Here is a 21,692-nt window from a genome sequence, read left to right as displayed (position 1 = left end):
CAGATTCAAGAAAAGCTGTGGAGGTAAGAATCACATTGGCTGGCTGACTACTCTGACGGGGCAGCCAGGCCACGGAAGGTGTCTGGCAGGGGTGCAGCACAGGGGCTGAGCGGGGCTGGGACAAAAGGAGACTGAACAAACCCATTGGAAGGTGGGACAAACAGGGAGTAACACTGGATGAACTCTGGTGTCTGGTTTTGATGAGTGGCAACACCATTCTCCAAGACAGGGAAAGAGAAGGAAAGGAAAGGGTAGAAGAAGATGGTCTGTCTGGGCCGTCTGACATTTGAGTTGTCTGTTGAAAGGGGATATACGAGTCTGAAGCATCAAGGAAGCATCCGGGCCAAAGATCTAGATTGAAGCCATCAGCACACAGGTGGTAAGCCTCTCTGAAGGGGTCATGCAAGGACAGAACGGGAAAAAGGCAAAAGGATGACCAACACGTACCGGGCGGGGCAGGGGTCGAGCTCTGGAAAGGACACACAGGGAAGACGGAACAGCTGGGTGGTACACAGAAAGCAGAGAACATAGACAGGATAATGAATAGTATCAAGCGCTATAAAGAGGGCCAAAAAGAGAAAAGGAAACCAGAGACAGGGGGACAGGTGTCTTTCAGCTTTTGAGACTGGACCAGTGGTGGCGGATTCTGAAGGCAGCCCCTTCAGTGGGCCAGAAGATGCGCAAGCCCCACCGCGGTGGGCTCAGAAGTAGAGGCGGCAAGAGAACAGGCAGTTAGAAGCGGACAGAAGGGGTGCGCTCCTGTGAATGTTCTGTTTTTGCTGTTGTTTTTAATACTAGAGCAGCAAAGCTTGCTACCTGCTGAGAAGGACTACTGGAGACGAAGGCCCTGTGCAATGAGGGAAGGCAGACACTAACAACCACAGGTTAGACAAGTGTGAGACACCGTTTGCCCCAGGTGAGGGTAACGTTGCTATCTTACAAATGGAAAACCACACCAAAGATAAAAGGGCAGGACCACTCGCCTCAATGGAGAAAGCCAGGAAAGCCTGGAATGGGGAATGCAGATCCTCACCACCGAATCCTCACTGGGGTAAATGATACCGTGGGAATGCCTCCTAGCAAGTCTATGCCTCACAGAATAGAGACAGGGCGGGCCAAATAAAAGGACCCAGAAAGGTATCAAATACATCATACCAGACATTTTGAAGAAAGAGTGGACTGAGTCCATTAATCACTATCCAAATTTCCGAGAATGCTCAGAAGGCTGCTGGTAAATTTTTGTTGAGTTTAAAATTGCAAAGTTGCTCTGCTTAAAGTTCTCCAAGTACCTAATAGCTGGATTAAGCAAGACAGTTGTCCATACTTTTTCCTAAATATAGAAGAGCCAGAATAAAGAAGAGAATAAAAGGAGGCAAAGTCACAGTGACAGCTGTCACCTTCGCCACTTCACGTGAAGCACGCCACACCCCTGGAGCTCGCGGACTTCATCTGCACAGGTTTTATTGTGACTCCTGATTCCAACTGTGAACATTTCTACTCTAATCATAGAAAAAGACTTTCTGGGGGCACGTGGGTGGCTCAGTCGGTTGAGTGTCCAACTTCGGCTCAGGTCATAACCTCACAGTTCGTGAGTTCAAGCCCCATGTCAGGCTCTGTGCTGTCAGCTCGGAGCCTGGAGCTGCTTCAGATTCTGTGTCTCCCTCTCTCTGCCCCTCCCCCGCTCACACTCTATGTCTCTAAAAAAAATAAACATTAAAAAGAGATTTTGGAAAAAGACTTTCTAATGTTCAAGCCCCGTACTTTATACAGGTAAAAATGGAAGTCAGAGAAGGAACTTCCAAGATGACTAAGTATGACACAATCCAGTTTTACTTTCTAAAAAATGGCAACTTGAAGTGGGTGAAGGCCCACCATAAAAGTAGAACATTCATAAAGATTGAAAGAGATCTCTGCTCAAAATGACATGTATCCACTGGGTCAAACACTTAGACCGTAGAGCTCAGATTCCTGTCATCTGAACCTGCTCTCAAAGTGATGGTCACTCAAGTCAATGTTATAACTAAGAAGCAGCTGCTATTTTCCCACAGCAGTTTCAAATGTAAACCCAAACTTAAAGTCCAGAAGAGAGCCCCATTTGTCTAGTTAAACTATTCAATGCTCACTTCTTCATAAAACAACGATTAATTCCACTGTGGATGAGTTTCTGTATACCCATGGACATCCACTGTGGATGAGTTTCTGTATACCCACGGACATACGGATACGTGTGTCTCCTATCACTGAAGCTCTCTGAAGCAGCACGCAGCCATGGAGCACTGTGAAGAGCAAGAACTCCCGAAGCAGGCGTGTGTGCTGGTGGCAGAGACCTTGAAATGCTTCTACACGTCAACACACCCAAGAGAGGCAGGCATCTACACGTACACCCAACATTCGTTTTTAGAAATTTACAGGAAAGAAATAGTACAACTATTGGAAGTAAGCCCAAAGTAAAAAAAAATAAAAATAAAAAATAAAAATAACATTGATTATCCAGCCATAGGTATTCAAGCAGCCATTTAAAATGTTTGCTTAAGGCTTGTGTTAATAAGGAAAGATCACATATAAAAAGAAAAGCATGAAAACAGTCTACATATTATGATCATTTTAATTTTTAAAAAATTAAAGAAAAAATAAAAGAAACATACCAAAATAAAACCAAGTTATCTCAGGGTCTCCTGGGTGGCTCAGTTGCCTAAGTGTCCAACTCTTGGTTTCGGCTCAGGTCATGATCTCATGGTTCATGGGATTGAGCCCCATATCAGGTTCCTTGCTGACAGCAGGGAGCCTGCCTGGGATTCTCTCTCTCTCTCACTCTCTGCCCCTCCCCAACTCCTATTCTCTCTCTCTCTCTCTCTCTCTCAAAATAAATAAACATTAAAAAAAGTTATCTATGGGTAGTGAGATTATAATACTTTAAAAAATACTTACCTTCTAAATTTCCTGTGATACTGTTATTTAATCAGAAACACAGATAAAGAAAGAACTGAGTATTCATTGAATGAGAATGAACGTTCTGGCAGGGAAGAAGTGACAAGGGGCCCAGATGCTGTTTTGACTTAACACGTATATATACTTTGTAAGTATGAGAAATTAGTGATACATACACCAGCTAACGCTCAGTGGGGTGGGTATGTAAAACAGACGGAATCACCAGAAGTTGGGTTATAAGTATGGAAACAATGCTACAGCTAAAAGAACTCTACCTGGGAGAGCTTTGAAATCATATCACTTCTTACTTTTTTAAAAATTTTTAACGTTTATTTATTTTTAAGAGATCGAGACAGAGAATGAGAGGGGGAGGGTCAGAGAGAGAGAGAGAGAGAGAGAGAGAGAGGGAGACACAGAATCCAAAGCAGGCTCCAGGCTCTGAGTTGTTGGCACAGAGCCTGATGCGGGGCTTGAACCTACGAACCGTGAGGTCATGACCTGAGCCGAACTCGGATGCTTAACTGACTGAGCCACCCAGGTACCCCATCATGTCACTTCTTTAATGTGAAGTTGCAAATGTTGGGGAACCATGCGATTAGGTCACCAAGTATGTGAAGTACATTGTATAATGATTATAATGTGGCATTTCCCACCACCCCGGAATGAAAAGAGATGAACAAATACCAAAGCTTGCACACTGTGACATGGAAAGAACACACATTATGAGCACCTGCCTTGCACACACACACGCACACGCCCTCACGGATCAAGTTCGAGCTGCGCATATAACCAGAGCATAAGGGTCAGCAGCTACTCAAAAGGGAAGCACTTCAAGGATACAGCCCGTAATTATTCACTGAAGCACAGAATTCAAGGAAAGTCTCCATCTACAGAGAGAAACTCCATGGGGGGAGGCTCACATCTCAAAGCAGGGCTGAAAAGGCAGTGGGTATGCTAGGAGCTGCCGCCCAGGGAAGGAGGAGAGCGCAAACCCTCTGTGGGTCACCTGAGCTGTGTAAGCAGAGGGACCTTTCGACAACGGCTGGACCAGCCCATGGTGCTGACAGCACTGCTAGAGTAGCGGGGAAAGAACTCTATGCTAAGGAAGGGCACTGAGTGTAGAGGGCTGTGGGCAGGCAGGGCCAGGCTAGGCAGGGCCTCTAAGTTCCCAAGGGAACAGTACATGATCACTCGAGTCAGGTATCAGATTAGGGTTCTGGTCCTTATTGACCACCTCTGGCACCCTGAACTGCTCACACACTCTCAGCTTTGTTTTCTCATCTAAAATGAGGATTAGATCGCCTGCTCCCATCTGCCTTGATTGGAATGGACAATGAGATACTGGATTTAAACATCATCGGAAAAAGAAGAATTTACTCCAAAGTTGACAAAAAATGGAGCTCTCTATCTCCCCCTATCGCCTATCCCATTATTGAAATAAATGCTTCTAACCATCTGCACCCTGCAGGGAGGGGAATGATGCTGCCAAAAACAACAGACGGCCATCAGTTTGCTTTAGTACCTCCTCAGCTACAGCCAAAGAATTTCTCAAGTTGTAACCAAACTGCAAACAGAAATATGAAGAGTCACAAGGCACTGTTAGATTCTGGGCCACTTCCGCCTTCCCAGCTGTGCTGTCTGAAGTAGAAGGCTCTACTCCTGAGTCTTCATTACAGCCAGGGGGGAGATCCCCAGGGGGGGAGGCACCGCAGCACGCCCAAGTTCAATGAGCCAACTGCCCTCCCCCACACTGTGCATGCACCCTGAGAGCCAGGAGGGTACTCAGAGCCTCGGTGGCAGAGTCTGCTGTCTCAAACCTTGGAAAGGTCTCCTCAGAGGCCACTCTGAAAAAGGCTTCGGGCAACTATTTGAATCCCCTATGCAAGATGGCATTTTTTTTAGAACAAGGTTCTTGGGGATTGCGGAAATGATTCAACTTTGGCTATTCTTCTGGGTCGGATATCTTCCAGCTGTTCACCTGATGGAATCCAATTTAAAATAAACAAAACAACAACAAAGAAAGGCAAACACAAACCTGATGGAAAGTTACCAGATGTCTGCCTCGGATTCTATTCCTGGTTTGTGGCAAACTCCCTTCTCTGGGCCCAAGTTTCTTCACCAATTCGGAAGTCAGATTCCACGATGTCTAAGGTTCCATCCAGCTCAAGAATACTGTTAATGACTTTACCCAGACATCCAGGCCTCAAGGTGCCATTTCATTTTGAGTGAAGGGTGAAGTTGGCTGCCATGGCCAGGCCTCAGTAGCGCTGCTGAGCACGCGCACACACACACACATACACACATCTGCATGTACATGCTTTGTAAAGGTGGGGGAACACGAGCCTAAGAAAGGCAGCACACACCACGGCCCCCTGCTGTGATCCCTGATACTTATGGCACCTAAATGGGGCCTTTGTAATGTCAAATGCATCAGTAGGTGGGACTCTAGCATGTTTTTCTAAATTCCACAGTAGATTAAAGAAGATCTAGGTAAACAGAAAGAAATCTTGTGTTCACTGACTGGAAGACGTAGGATTGTTAAAACAGTAATAGTTCCCAAAGCAATCTAGAGATTCAGTGCAATTCCTATGAAAATTCCAATGACCTTTTTTTTTGTAGAAATGACAGCAAACACCATGATGTGAATGAAAATAAATAACTTAATACATGAAGGTAGTAAAACTGCACATGTGTGCACCTTTTTGATGTTTCCCCCCCATGCTTGTACACACAGATCTGCACTCCTTCCCTCCGCCACCGCCCCCATGCGCCCTGATCACTAGGACGGAACATACCCACGCCATGCTTTATCCAAACTGACAAGACAGAACTCCATCCAACCTGTTCAGACCCTGGCTCGTGAGCTTCTAACAGCCAGCTAGGGGAACGGTCACCTCTGGGCACCAGAAACACACCTTCCCTTTGTTCTAAGAACTGAAGTTTGGAGGCTCTTCTAGTACGTTTGACCTTTACCTTATGAATTAACCTTCTTCTGTGCCCTCCACATTTCTGAACTTCACCTTCAGGCTGCTACTGGTGCTCCCTTCCACATGCCCTTTCCCATTTCTAGGTTTTCTCATGTTCATGACAAAAGCACTGCAAATAGATCTGAAGCAGCCCCTTCTAACACTGCCTGTAATTGAAGGGAAAGGTGGTAGGCCAATGTCAACCCTAACATTCAGAAACAGAAGCAAAAAATAAGACAAAACAAAAAAACATTAAAAAAAATCATCTCAAAATGGATCGCGGTTCTACTTAAAGAAAGCTCATCTGTGCACATCACCTGACTGGCACAGGGCTTTGCTGACTGTATTCACAAATAAGCAAGCAGCTCCTTCAAGAGTACAGAGCCTTGTTCCCTTTGGAGGACTTAGCCACTTCCTTCCCACACATTCTCTGTCTTTGGTCTTTCTTCACCCATGTGTCTGGTCCAGCCTAGCTGTTTCTCATTTATAAACATATTCCTCTTCTTCAATGGCTATTTCCTTTTACAAAGAGGCTTTGCTGCCTTCCAGGAAGTTTGAATTTGACCTTAAGCCACAATCAGAGTTGCCAACTGTCTCCTTAATCTACATTATGTATAATCCCCTGGTTTGGTTTTCCGTTCACCTAAGCTGTTTATGTCAGAATGGCTTCCTTGAGGGCAGAAACAAAATCTCCTTCTGTGAGCTGTGACTGTCCCTGCCTACATCCCAGGGTGTGAAGCATCCTTGGCTCTGAATCCTCCAACTCCCTATCCCAAAGTTTAGGAGTTACCCAGAAATCTAACGTAAGATTCTTAAGTGAATGACCAAAAAGTATGCTTGTTATGTGAAGGAAGATATGAACTTAAAAAAATAAAAAAAGTAAAAAGAAAAACTCATGTGTTAACAAATTAGAACTTTGGAAAGAAAACAGACTCTCAAGCAAAACACTGCATTTCCAGAGTGTTCTAAGAATTCCATGTTTAAAATTTAAAGGCAAAGGAAGGATTAAAATAAAGGCAGATTTCATTTATATTCGGACATGGTAATTTTAAAACAAGGGCTGGCAGTGTTAAAGGGTATGTTAAAAAGCTGAGTACACTTGATGCTTGTCCTCAAAACAGGAGACTCGGAGCATCTGGAATAACCCATACTAGTAATGCATCTTCCAAGCCACATATACTTTACAAGGATATGGTAGAATAAGACCCGTCTGTTTGGGAATGTGAGAGAAAAATCAGTTTCCAGAGGGCAGACTATATGCATTTTTAGCAAACATGAGTAAAGAAAAGAACTACAGCCATCTCTCAACATCTTACATTGTAGGTAGTCATTTGATTTTTTAAATAAGCAAATTTCACTTCATTCTGACAGTGAATGGTTTTGCTCAAGTGGCTGAGACATGGTTTGAGAATAGAAAGAACCTTTAGTTCAGAATCTGTACTTTCCAATGGTGGGACCCTCCTGTTCTGATTCTTAGGCACTGGAATCCCAATGCCCAGATGAGCAGAGACTTTGGGCTGGAAAGCTACAGAACGGATCCAAATCTCTGATCCATCTCTCTGCTTAATGACCCTTCATGCACCTCACAAAACACTGGGTCTACAGAAACCTGAATGATTCCCCCAGGAAACATAAGCAAGAAAGTGCAACTGTGAGGAGGGGAAACAAACAAAGAGTTAATCCATGCTACCAACCCAGTCTCCTTCTCAAAGACTCTGTCCTCTATGGTAGCTTGCCACGTTCCAGCCAACAACAGCTGCTCATGATAATCAATGTCTGACAGATCAGAGAAAGCCCTTAATGTGTCGCCAAGGGGCAGTTCAACAGATGGCATGGTGACTTACAACCAGAATCATTAATTACACTCTCTTATTAGTCCCGGGGCACAATGCTGAAAATGCTTCCTCAGTGAAAGATGAGCATTTCAGATAAAAATGACCGTCTGGTACTGCCTGTGAAACTCCCTTTAGGATTTCTGGTCAGTGTCGATTCCTAAACCTAAGTCATACTATTTTCACAGCCATTTCCCATCTTCCACTTCTAGACTGGCTTATGAAGTTCCCCCGTTCTCCCAACTACCCATCTCTGCACCCATAATCACTGCAAGTAAGGATATGGTCAAAAGCGCCCCTCACTCATCACCAGCCTCGTCAGCGACTATGTGGAAAGGCAAACATCATAATAATCCCAGCCACAGAACTAGCTCCATGTCCCCTCCCTCTGTTCCAGAGAACATGTTTCTGGGGTGCTGGGGTTGGGGGGGGAGTCTCCCCTCCTTCCCCTCCTTCCCTTCTTGGGTACTTTTCTTGTAATATGTGACTGCTTCTCCAACTGAAAACTGTCCGCACCCCTGAGACCACTAGCAGCCTGGGGCGGGCAAAGGCTCTCAAGTTTCTGCTGGCTGCGTTTCTGCAAGTGTTGATGTGAACCCACCATATACTAATTGAGAAGCCAAACAAATGCCTGGTGAGGAACCGGTTCTAAAACCTCTCCCCAAGGGCATTCAGGCTACTGTGAACTCGGGGTAGGAACGAGTTCCTTCTCCACAGTTTGAGAACTGGACTCCATACCCATCACTGTGAAATTGTAGAACTGACGGCAGGCAGAGCTAAGACACAGACTACTTACTGGCTTTAACAGTGGATACAAGCCAGAAGTAAATCTCAATATAATCTAAAAGAAAGAGAATTTAAAGCATTCCCCAAATACTACCAAATAAACAGGCTTGGGTTTTATTAACCACCTGTTCTTATTGTACCTCAATCCATAATTCTTTTTTTTTTTTAATGTGAATTCAAACAAAAGCAATATTAAGATCCTAAATGCTTTAAGACTTAACTGTTTGTTTCCTGCATTCCGGTTCATTCTTTCTTCAACACATAAAAATGTGCCTTCAATTTCAACTCGGTTCAAATAATAACAATTATCTGATGCATGTTCTCTTCTCATAAATTTTTAAAGGACAAAAAGTGTTATTAAAGCATAATTAAAATCTCCTGATGTAAACTATAGGAAGGGAAACTTGGAAAATCTGGGTCTGCCTTACAACGTACTCACTTCCAGTTTTCTCTCCTTTTCTGACAAAAGGTCTTTCTGGTTCTGGGTGTACTCCACCAACATCCGAGCCAGCTGGCGCCGGTCTTCCAGCTCCGCCGCCAGACGCCCGTTATATTCCGCTAGTAACAGACATGCTTCATCTACTGTTTTTGAGAGTCGTTCAGCTGCCTCTTTGTCTATGTACAAATGAGACCAAAAAATAGAAACAATATAGAAATCACACAGGCATGGTTGCAAACATTTCTGGGGGAGGTTAACAGTTTCTCTCTCAATGTACAAGGTCCAAAAAGAAGCCAGAACCTGCAGATTGACAAACAATGGACTGGCTGATGGAGAAATCCAAAGGCACTCTCTCCTATGAGTAAGGTAAGACATTTCTGAATTACCTAAAGTGAGGGTAATCTTGCAAAGGATTTCTTTAAATACCTATACCTGCCAAAGCTCTACAAATAAAACAAACAGAAAGAGGTATTTAAGGTCATATATGAAAATAATTTTTGCTTGCCTCTGAGAATTTTGAAAGTGTTTTCATTCATATTATTATTTTGTTAGGTATTCTCTGCACATTCCTTTTGAAATACAAAAGTAAGCACTCATTTCTTGAGAGTGGAACCTAAGACCAAATAAAAGCTACAGGACAGGTTTGGTACCATGTGGTCAGCAGAGGAGCCGGGACTCACAAGCACATCTCTAGAATGGACCTATAGAACTATACTCCTTAAATCACATAAGCTTAGAACCTGGGTAGGAACTGTTTTCTTCTGTTCAGCAAAATATAGGGTCTGATAAGAACAGACATTCTTTAAATGTGACTCATGCTAGAAACACACTTTATGCAAACGCATAAAAAAGAAAGGTTTCATGAAATAATACTTATCCTTACTATGTGCAAAGTGTTCCGTCTTCTATTTGTTTTTGTTCTTTTTTTTAAATTTTGGTCACTACCTATCAGACTGATTTCACGTCCAAAAAATGGGTTGCAACTCATTATTTAGGAAAGAACTGTGAAGCATCAAAGAAAGGGTATTCTTGAGAAAGACAAGGTGAACAAGGCTCAACATCAGAAAATGAGAAAAAGAAACAAAAAGATGATCTATATTAGAAAACAAGATATTATTAATTTCCTGCGGGTGTGGTGAAATTACAACTTTAATATGTACATACATTTCAAAAAGGGGTCAAAAGAGTGGATCAGTGCTTTGAACCCAGAGCACTAGGGAGGCCAGCCGCTCCGTGGGACAAACTAGACGGGGGGCCCCCAGTGATACTGGTGTGTTGCTCCCTGGGAACACAGGTGGTCAGAAGTGAGAGAGACCTCAGCAATCTCGGAGGCCACGGGGATTTCAGGGTCCCCAACAGAGTTTCTGTTTGGCACATGGTCTGACTTTTGGATCCCTTCTTTTTATTTTTATTATTTTTATTTTTTTAATGTTTTATTTATTTTTGATACAGAGAGACAGAGCATGAGAAGGGGAGGGGCAGAGAGAGGAGGAGACACAGAACCGGAAGCAGGCTCCAGGCTCTGAGCTAGCTGGCAGCACAGAACCTGATGTGGGGCTTGAACCCATGAGCGTGAGATCATGACTTGAGCCAAAGTCGGAGGCTTAACCGACTGAGCCACCCAGGCACCCCGGTTCCCTTCTTAATATGAATGTCAGGTGGTGAACTGTGGAGAGATCCCCAATTAGGTCTGACGCCAAAGATGAGGTACTTCTACACTCCTCAGGAACAGGGAAATTAAAGGATGTTCTTGGTGAAGAAGAAAGAGTGACTCAAAGAGAACGCAAAGGCAAGAGACCATCTCAGTCACAGAGAATTGAAGAAGACGGTGAAACTTATTCTTCAAGATCAGTGGTCAGGTCTGAGAACAAGCTGCCAGAGTGGTGAGGTTGATTTTACCCATGTCTTTGCTTGATTCTATACCTCTTTTTTCCCTTGAATGTTTAATTCTTTAAAATGTTTTGAGTGCCCATGGCAAAAACAGCAAGAAAAACACTAATTTTAAGATTTTTAAAAAAATGGAGGCACCTGGGTGGCTCAGTCGGTTAAGCCTCTGACTTTGGCTCAGGTCATGATCTCGCAGTTCATGAGTTCGAGCCCCGCGTTGGGCTCTGTGCTGACAGCTCAAATCCTGGAGCCTGCTTTGGATTCTGTGTCTCCCTTTCTCTCTGCCCTTCCCCCTCTTATGCTCTGTCTCTCTCTGTATTAAAAAAATAAATAAAACCTCTCTCTGCCCCTCCCCTGCTTGTGTTCTCTCTTCAAAAATAAATACACACACACACACACACACACACACACACACACACACACACACACAAGATTAAAAAAAGTCAATTCTCACCCTCCAAGTTATACCAAAGAAGAGAATTTCTTCACACAAATAATTACAACCCAGAAAAAAAAAACCTGTGATCATTTCAGGAGGCACAGAAGAAACGCAGCCCCAGCAGAGCAGGTGGACGTGACTCACTCCAGGAGCCTAGCAGCTGCTCCGGGCCCCGCAGGCCAGCGGCTACGTGCCCCGCCTGGCCAGCCTCCACTTGTGCGCCGGTGGCCTATTCCCTCTTGCTTCCCCAGACCTCTCAATATCTCTCCCATGAGCATACAGACATGCCGCTCTTCCTTCTGGCCATGTGTCGCTCTCTAGCTACCACTGTCCCATTTCCCTGCTTCCTTACAGACCCCTCAGGAGAGCTGACCATATTCCCGGGACCTACCGCCCTTTCTCCTACTTGGGGTCACTAGGCCCACTGTGATCAGACTGCTGTGCCCCAAGCCTTCCCCTCAGCCTAGCAGGTACGCGGGCTGCTCTTATGTGTCCAGCACCATTCAAGGCCCCAGAGCAAAAGGGAACACAGAGGTCAGAAACTCTCTGCCCCAAAGAGTTTACCTTCTCAGGCAAGAAGAGAATCAATATACTGCACTTTACATGCTCATCAACTGAAGGTAAGAATTCGAGAGAAAGAAAGGGCAGAGGAGAAAGCACGAAGCATTCAGAGGGAGGAATGTAATTTTAAATGTACTGGTCAGGGTAGGCTTCACTTCAGGGTATGTAGACCAAGACCTGGAAAAAGGGAGAGAACAAGCCATATGACTCTGTAGGAAAGCTCATTCCAAGCAAAGAAAACAGCAAGTACAAAGGCCCTAGAACTGGAAGGTGCCTGGCAAGGAGCCTTTGCTCTGAGCAGAGGGAGACTGACACCACTTCCATTCTAATAGATCACTCCGGTTACTCTGGTTATATTGGGCACAGAGTGACGGCTGGGTTGAGAAACGAGGAGGAAGCACGGAGACCAAAGAGGAGACTACTGCAGTAACCCAAGTGAAGACGGTGGTGACCCACACAGGCAGCAGCAGTGGAAGTGGTGACAGTGTCAGTACTGGCTTGGGTCCTGACCAACAGGAATTATGAGGAGGTCATTTACTGATATGGGCAAGACCATAAGAGAAATGAATTTTGGAGTGAGGATGAGAAGTTTGGTTTGGGACCTGTAAAGTTTGAAATGCCTTTGGAGACACCTGGATGTACGTGTCTCAAGTTCAAATAACAGGTCAACACTAGAGAGGTCAATTAGGGAATTATTAGCCTAAAAATTAAGGTCATCGAACTGGTCCCAGTTCGTCAGGCAGGGCGCTGGCTTAGAAAACAGTGCCATCACCACCGCAGGAGGAAGGAAAGCCAGCATGTGTGTTATTTGTTCTGCCCAGCCACATCTGGCTGTTCAGGTCCGGAAAAGGAACAAAGGAAAAGCTGGATTTAAGAAAGGTGGTTATCAGGGGCTGAGGGGATCGGGAAATTAGTTGTTATTAAATGGGTATAAAGTTTCAGTTTTGCAAGACGAAGAGAGTTCTGGAAATTCGCTGCACGATAATGTGAATGTTCTTATCAACACTTCTGAAGGGTACACTTGAAAACGATTAAGATGGTAAATTTTGTTAGGTGTATTTTACTGCAATTAAAAATCAAAATAGGGGGGCGCCTGGGTGGCTCAGTTGGTTAAGCGGCCGGCTTCTGCTCCCGTCATGATCTCACAGTTTGTGGGTTCGAGCCCCGTGTCGGGCTCTGTGCTGACAGCTAGCTCAGCTCAGAGCCTGGAGCCTGCTTCAGATTCTGTGTCTCCCTCTCTCTCTGACCCTCCCCTGCTTGCGCTCTCTCTCTCTCTCTGTCTCTCAAAAATAAACAAAAGACATAAAGAAAATTTTTTTTTAAATCAAAATAGGGGGGCCTGGGTGGCTCAGTCAGCTAAGCATCCAACTCTTGATTTTGATTCAGGTCATGATCTCATGGTTTGTGGGATCGAGCCCTGCGTCTACCTCTGTGCTGACAGTGTGGAACCTGCTTGGGATTCTCCCCTGCTCTCTCTCAAAATAAATGAACATTTAAAAAAATCAAAATAAAATTTTTGTTAATTTTAAAAAGCTATGAGACATGAGATCTTTAGGTCAGTGAAAATAGATTAATAAAAATCACATACATAGCTAGCTTTATGTTAAGTTGCTCCCAATTTTGACAGACTTTGATTCTGATAGTAAGAATAAATGAGTTGATCGTAATGACAACAATAAAAGTTGAACTTAACCAGAAGAAAAGCTGGGGTTTTGCCAGAAGACTACAGGGAAGAGGACGGAGAAAAACAGGGACCAGGGTATATGTAAGGGAGCGATCCTAAAGACCCTGTGCTGAGTACAGAAAATGAGGGCATTGAGGAATGGAGGCTGGAAAACGGCAGAAGGGATAACAGACTGCTAAATCCAGCAGGGCCCCACCGCTGGAGGTGGGGAGGTGGGGCAGCTGAAATGCTGCCTGTAGGATTTAGACAGCCTCCGTGTGTGTCCTCCAACGAGGCACGCTCGTAGCCTCCAGGCCTCTACTTGGGACTATACTCTGCCTGGGTGGCAAGTCCTTCCCTCAGATAGCCTCGGTCATCTCATCAGAAAGGCTTTCCCTGACCACCTTTAAAAGGCAGGTGTGCCTCGGAGATACTGCAGGTTTAGTTCCAGACCACTACAATAAAGCAAGTCTCACAATTAAAGTGAGTCAAATACATTTTTTGGTTTCCCAATGCATGCAAATTATATTTACACTATACTCTTCTCTGAAGTGTGCAATAGCATCATATATGCAGAAATTTTAAAAATATACAACGTAATAAAAACATACTTTACTGCTAAAAAATGCTGTCACCTGAACTTAGTCCTAATTACTGATCACAGATCATAACAAATATAATGAAAAATCCTGATATGTTGCAAGAATTACCAAAATGGGACACAGAGACATGAAGTGAGCAAATGCCGTGGGGAAAATGGCACCGATAGACTTGCTTGAAGACACCTAACCTCTCAAAGCCTCGATCTCCTATGCAATATGAGAGGCCCCGAAAGGTTATCACGAAGAGTAACAGAAGTGACTGGCACAGAGCATGCTCTCTAACTATTCGTTCATGCTTCACCCCTTCCTTTCCATTCTCCATGCATAAAGTGAGAATGTCCCTTGCCCCTCCCTGTACATGGGGGTGATCATCAGGAGGCCAAGGTGACCTGACTAATAATATTCCGCTGGCGTTCCTGCATTAAAGGCACTGTCACCCACGGGGTGTGTCAGTGTGCAGTGCAGAAATCACACAGCACTCGATCATAATTTTTTTAGTAAGAGGATCACAAGTTTAATACTTTCCCTCCCGGCCCCCACAGAGCACACACACAAGCTGCCCTGTGTTTCCAAAAGACCTAACCTGGGAGTGCTACAGGCAGCAGCACGCCTGCATTTCTGCACAGTTCCTAGAATCGCCAGTAAAGCTTGGCCTATTTCAACAGCTTTGCTGGTTGCAAAACTCAATACCACATAGAAGTCTCTATCTACAAACATAAGCATGTCCTACGGTTTGATGCCTTAGAGATATGTCCCCCCTTCCCTCACCTTTCACCCAAATTCCACCTTCTCACCTGTTATTTTTTCCAACAGAGAAACATCTTGCACTTCCTGGGGTAAAGAAGCAATTTTCTGCCGGACAGTAGCATCCCCTGATGCAGCATTCTCCAGGTCCTGCAAAGCTTTGATTAGTTCCTCAGTCTGCACAACGAACACACAAACAACACTGTCCATTAAGATGTATGAGACAAAGAAAATGAGCTAGAATTAAATGAGGTGGAGGCCAATTCTAAAAATAATCATTCCTGACATTTACAAAAACATTATTCTTAGTACCAGAACCTATACTGGGGTCAATCATATGGATTCTAAGAGAATGTAGAAAGTTAATTTTTCTAAGTCAATGGCAGAACATGAAGAAATTCTATATAATTCTGAAAAATCAAAAAACAAAACACAAAAAATACAAAAAACACCCCACAACTTTTTAATAAAAAGAGCATGGTTTTAGGGGCGCCTGGGTGGCTCAGTCGGTTGAGCCTCCGACTTTGGCTCAGGTCAGATCTCACGTTCGTGGGTTCAAGCCCCGCGTCGGGCTCTGTGCTGACACCTAGCTCAGAGCCTGGAGTCTGCTTCGTGTTCCGTGCCTCCTTCTCTCTCTGCCCCTCCCCCTCTCATGCTCTGTCTCTGCCTGTATCAAAAATAAATAAAACATTAAAAAAAAATTTAAAAAAAAAAGAGCATGGTTTTGGCAACTTAAAAAAATGGAGTCTAGTTCATATTGCTTAGTTCCAATGTTTATTTATTTATTTTTGAGACAGAGAGAGTGCATGAGTTGGGGAGGGGCAGAGAGAGGAGACAGAGAATCTGAAGCAGGCTCTGTGCTCAGGGCTCAACCTCACAAAGAATTGTGAGGCTGTGACCTGAGCCAAAACCAAGAGTCAGATGCTTAACTGAGCCACACAGGCGCCGTCACTGCTTAGTTGCAAGTAATGCATGATTTCTAATACAGAACTATCTGGACTCCAGTATAGAATAAAGGCACACACACCAGATGTTGAAAAACTGTGTGCTGACTGGTTAAATGAAATTATACCGCCTACTTCAATTCTTTCTTGGATTTGCTTTACAAAATAGATGTCACAAAGATGACAGTTTTGATTTTGGCAGACACTCCCAAAATTAAATATGTCATACTCATTAATTACAAACAAAGGGAAAAAGACTAAAAAAAGAGCAAACCGAGAATACGTATTTTGTGTATACAAAAAAAGAGGCTCTTAAATAATCAGAAAACAATGAACGCCAACAGGTTAGCTAGTCCATAATGACCCAGGAGAAACTGACAATGCAGATTGTAGTCAAGTTATCCTAAAAGTCTAATTCGGCTGTCCCCCTGTAAGTTTTGGAACAGAAAGATATATAACGCTGTTTTCACTTAACCCACGATCTAATTCAACATTTTAACAGAACACAAATCATGTGTTCCCATTCAACATGGGTCTTAGCCACACCCATGTATAATAAGGCAAAGCTGTTTTAGGCAAAATGAGAGGACATGTAACTCAGTAAAGAGCATGGTCTCTGAGGTCAGGCAGACCCAGATTCAAAGTAAGACACTGGGCAAGTTATTTAATCTGTCTCTTTGAGCCTCACTTTCTTTGACAGTAAGTAAAGTAAATAAATAAATAAAAACAGCACAAATCAACCAACCACACAGAGTTCATGAGCTAATTTATGTGAAGGGCTAAATAGCAGATATATAATTAAAAATTCAATTCCCTGTTTTAATATTTAAATCGGTTATATGGCAAATATAATAGCAAATTTGCTACTGCTACACAGACTGTCCTAGAAACTAATGAGCTGTTTACTTGCATAAAAAATAACCATGCTGTTGGAGAAAAGCCATGGCAGAGGACATTCAAATGTCTCTGTAGCATTATCTACCCTTTCACAAAAATCTACTTTTTAAGAATATTTTCAATTCCTAAGAGTGAAAAAAAGCCAAGTCCAAAGACTCTATGAGACACAAACCATCCAGGATCACGGCATGCAAAGACAAAGGCAAGCCCGCTATCTGGCAAGTTTCCCTGGCCGGATCTTGCACCCAGTGCCCTGAGACCTGCCCTCTGGTGAGTCTGTACTGCTGGTCCCTAGCGCCACCTTGTGGCCATAATCTGCAACTAGAGGTCATGCAGAGAAGCTGCTCTGCCCTGCTCTCAGGGAATCCAGACCTACCAAGAGGGGTCCTGCAGAAGGATCTTGGGGAGAGTAGCTTCCAGGGTAGTCATCATCCTCCTCCTCTTGTATCTGCTGGAAAGTTCGCTTCAGGGATTTCTTTTCCTCTGCTGCTAGAAAAATGACAAAGAGCACAAACTTGGGTCACGACAGCCTGTGGAGGTTAAGTCACATGCTATGCACAATGGGCCACATGCAAAAAAAGGGCAAAAGGGAGTGTACGTTTCCAAAGATAGCTTAACGTTAACCTATATCCTAGTTATTTTAAATTGGTGGTAGTTCCCTACCTTACTGAAGAGTCAAAAACATTCTTAGGTCTGTCATGTCAGACTGACTCACTGGAAAAATACTACCAAAAACATGCATCTAAAAATGAGACTTCCCAAACTAACACATTTCATTAAAAAGCTTATTTCTCAAAATTAAAAGTTGACAAGAGAAGTAAAGTGGTAGGAATCCCATGAGACGATGTAACAAAGCAAGCCAGTGTAGGGGCGGGTTGTAGAGAATCCACTGCACGGTAAATGGAACACTACATACTTCCCGGATGACTTCCAAAAATGAAACTCCCCACTTTTCTAAAGCGTTTGCTTTTATGGAAGACCTACAGTAGCAGCGCCTGTTTTCGCCACCCAAAACAAGCCCGAGAGGACTTTCGCTGTTACAAAGAAAAGCAAGACGTGAGCAAACAGTGGTCAGCACCTGCCCGGCAGGGGCGCTCACAGAGGCCGTGCGCACCCCAAGCAGCCAGAGGGGCCGTGCCACACTCACTCCCGGGAACTACACTCAGCATCTCGACATAAAGCCACCAGAGCTCTGAGCTGTATCTGGAGGCACCTGTGCTTTATCTCGATTTATTTTGTGCATCTGTTAGCTAAACTTTTCCATATAAACTAACGGTAACTGCTTCTTCCCTTTATTCCATTTTAGCTTAGGAAAGGTTTCACAGATAGAGTCTACCTTCGGATAGCAGGGGAAACCTGCAGTGGGGAGAAACCAATCAATAAAATTATGTCAGAATCTCTAAACTCTCCCTTCAAAAACAAAACAAACCTCATTCCACCTTAAAATTAAAAATAACCACTGCTGAGAAATAATTGACACAACTGAGAGAAATTACTTAAGTTACTATTTTTAAATTAACCACTTTCCACCTGGGCAGCTCAACTGGTTATGCGTCCAAGTTGGTTTTGGCTCAGGTCATGATCTCACGGTTTGTGAGTTTGAGCCCCGCGTTGGACTCCATGTTGGCAGTGCAGAGCCTACCTTGGATTCTCTCTCTCCCTCTCTTGCTACCCTAACCCTCCCCTGCTAGCCCGTGTGCACACACTCTCTTTCTCTAAATAAGTAAATGAGTAATAAAATAAATAAATTAAACCACTTTTTGGGGTGGCTGGGTGGCTCAGTCAGTTAAGTGTCTGACTCTTGATTTTGGCTCAGGTCATGATCTCAGGGTCCATGAGATTGAGCCCCGTGTCAGGTTCCATGCTAAGAGCCCAGAGCCTACTTGGGATTTTCTGTTTTCTTGCTCTCTGACCCCCATCCCCCGACTCATGAATTCACTCTCTCCCTCAAAAAAAAATAAATAAATAAACATTAGAAATAAAAGAAAATAGGGGCGCTTAGGTGGCTCAGCTGCTTAAGCATACGACTTCAGCTCAGGTCATGATCTCATAGTTTGTGGGTCGAAGCCCCGCGTCAGGCTCTGTGCTGACAGCTCAGAGCCTGGAGCCTGCTTCGGATTCTGTTGTCTCCCTCTCTCTCAAAAATAAATAAAAACATTTAAAAAAATTTTTTTAAAGAAAAGAAAATTAACCACATTTGAGGCTAACAGGTTATGTTTCTTAGTATCTATTATTATTTATTGTATGTTTCTTATTAAATATTGCACGCTTTCAAATGGCTATGATAAGCGTATCCATTCCAAAAATCATTCCTTCTGCATCAAATTGAACAATACAAAATAAAATGCCAAACATCTGTGAGACAGAGGTCTAAATGATACATTCAGGCTTGGAAAGTAAAGAAATGACAGTACGCCTAACGTGGGCCAGGCACTGCAACAGCTTCTGCACACTTAGTCCTTTCAGCAACTCTGATGTAGTCTCTCCATCTTGCAGGTGAGAAAATGGAGGCCCAGAGTTAAGTGACTCATCTCAAAGTATGCATGACTTTCAAAAATCTGTGCTCTTTCCACCACAAATTCCTTGGCAGCACACACTCCTTCTCTCATCTGTCAAACGAGAGGTCTCCACACACCTGCCTCAGAACTCTGAGCTAGAAACAGTAACGTACACGTCTTGCTTAATTAAACACTGTCTTCCGGAAGGATGTAGTTCCTGTTTCTACCTTACAATTACCTCACCAAACTCTGCTTGATGTGAAACCCAAGTCAGTATCATGGGTTTTATTTTTTCTTAATGCTTTGCTCCTCTGTTCTACTAAATATCTGCAACACTTTGCGTGATTCTATTATCCATGGATCTGCTACCACAGTTTAAATAACACCAGTCCCCCAACAACACAGTCCAAATATCAGTTACTGCTGCATATTAACTCTGAGTAATTACATAAAGAACAAATTTCATAACTTCAGTCCACAAATCACCGCATAAATAAAACAAACAAACGCATCACGATCAGTGATCACATCACTTCTTTCAAGGTCGGTGGCTGGTCACTGCACAGCTGCTCTTTCAGTTCACACACAACCAGCAAAGTGTTCAGCTGTGTTGTCCCCCAGTGATCAAATTCACATGACATTTTATAAAAATGAATAATCAAAACAAGGAACTGACTGAAAATGATGAAAATGAAAGAGCAGCCCAGAAACTAAAAGTAAAGCTCATGCTGGAAGCAACTGGAACGTAAAGGGAGCTGGAGAAGACACAGCTGGCCGTGGGGACAAGGTGCTGCCACACCTTTCCAGAAACTCTAGGTCTGCAGCCAGAACCACCTGTGAAAGCCGGCTTGTGAACAGAAGAATTGAAGAAAGTGGTTGTGACAAAAAGGACGACCGTGCCGCAGAGGAAGCAATGCTGACAACACTTCACACTTCTGCAACTTTCCAGCACATCTCAGGACATGGTGGGCATAGAGGCTAAGCTGTCTGAAGCCTACCCAAACTTCTAGGATGCTTGCTCTGTACCACAGATGACACAAGAAGGCAAGCTCTGCTCAAATCCCTCTTGTTAAGTTCATTACAAAGAAAGAAAACACGTGAATCTTCAATGTCTCTAATGTTTTATATGACAGCATGCTAGGTAACCATGAGTGTTACTATCTTTTCTGTTTCCCTGTAGATTTGAAATCAACCGCGAGTTTTTAATTCTCTGACAAAGAATTTTTAAAAGTCATAGAACAATCATAATTTTTCCCGCTGATTAAGATCATTTTGCATGGTTTCAGCTCACATGGTCATTTTTGCAGTCCCACACTATGCAAAATAAGGACAGCTGTATCTGTAAAACAATCTAGTGGTATGTAATTTGCATATGAAGTATCTAACAGCACTGAGCATACACTGCCTAATTAATGTGCAACATAGAGAATGACCCACATAGATACTTGGCCACCACAGCATCAAAGCGGCCATGGGTCAGGAGTCACCACTAAAATATAAGCATGTGAGGGGCATCTGGGTGGCTCAGTCGGTTAAGTGTCCAGCTTCGGCCCAGGTCATGATCTCATGGTTCGTCGGTTTGAGCCCCGCGTCGGGCTCTGTGCTGACGGCTAGCTCAGAGCCTGGAGCCTGCTTTGGATTCTGTACCTCCCTCTCTCTCTGACCCTCCCCTGCTCGCACTGTCTCTCTCTGCCTCTCAAAAAAACAAAAAACACATTAAAAAAAAAAGTTGAGTGAATTTCTTAAAAATAAATAAATAAATAAAAATAAAATATAAGCACATGAGCAAAAACAAATTTTTATAGTATTTTTTGTTTCACTTCCAAGCACCTAGCACAGTGTTTGATTAAATAACTGTTAACTATACTAAGGAAGGTAGAAAAATTACAAAACTTGAATCCTTCAGTTTTCAAACTTTCATACAGAAGGTATTTACACACACACACACACACACACACACACACACACACACACACACACTACTTATACATATACATCAGGACATTCTGAACCGCTGAATTGGGCACTAGAAGGCCTTGGATGGATCCATGTCTTTGCTTTCCTCACCTCGTTTGGGCCCTGGAGCCGAAGTCACCTGCCCCTAAACTGGAGTACTTCACACCACTTCGCGCTGCCACTCGCTTGTGGCATTCCAAGACTCAAATCACACTAAGGAAAATAGTCACAGGCCCATTTCCTCCCATTGTCCTCCCAGTGGAAGATGGTGTGGCAAGAGATAATGAGGTCATCCTACTTCAGTTCTCTCCTCTTTCCATCTGGAGGACCTATTGGCAATACATATTCATCACTTCCTCCACAGCCCTCCTCCCTTTCTGAGCTACCTACTGGACACTACGAACACTTCCACTGGCCCCACCTTCCAGGTGCATCAACTTGGAGACCACCAGAATCTCTCCCCAAGTTCTCACTTCCAGCTGAGTCTACACTTCTGAGATGTATTACAGATCTCTCCTTTCTGTCTCTTCCCATGGCCTCTCGTGAGTAA

The 21,692-nt window shown here is 43.8% G+C and overlaps 1 protein-coding gene across 2 annotated transcripts in view; it reads right to left on the bottom strand.

The window, feature by feature from the left end:
- RPRD1B (regulation of nuclear pre-mRNA domain containing 1B) overlaps positions 1 to 21,692 on the bottom strand; it is a 51,269-nt gene that overhangs the window by 11,926 nt on the left and 17,651 nt on the right. The window contains exons 5-7 of one of the 2 annotated variants that reach the window (XM_029916341.1): positions 17,065 to 17,177; positions 14,898 to 15,024; positions 8,952 to 9,127 (exon numbers count right to left, since the gene is read on the bottom strand). In XM_029916341.1, the coding sequence (XP_029772201.1) occupies positions 8,952 to 9,127; positions 14,898 to 15,024; positions 17,065 to 17,177 (416 nt within the window). The remainder of the gene's footprint in view (positions 1 to 8,951; positions 9,128 to 14,897; positions 15,025 to 17,064; positions 17,178 to 21,692) is intronic. The other variant, XM_029916342.1, reaches the window with a different exon arrangement.

The sequence above is a fragment of the Suricata suricatta genome, chromosome 12 (assembly GCF_006229205.1).
Source record: "Suricata suricatta isolate VVHF042 chromosome 12, meerkat_22Aug2017_6uvM2_HiC, whole genome shotgun sequence".
Classification (NCBI taxonomy): domain Eukaryota; kingdom Metazoa; phylum Chordata; class Mammalia; order Carnivora; family Herpestidae; genus Suricata; species Suricata suricatta.
The sequence above is the reverse complement of the archived record's forward strand: the minus strand, read 5'-3'. Positions and strand labels throughout refer to the sequence as shown.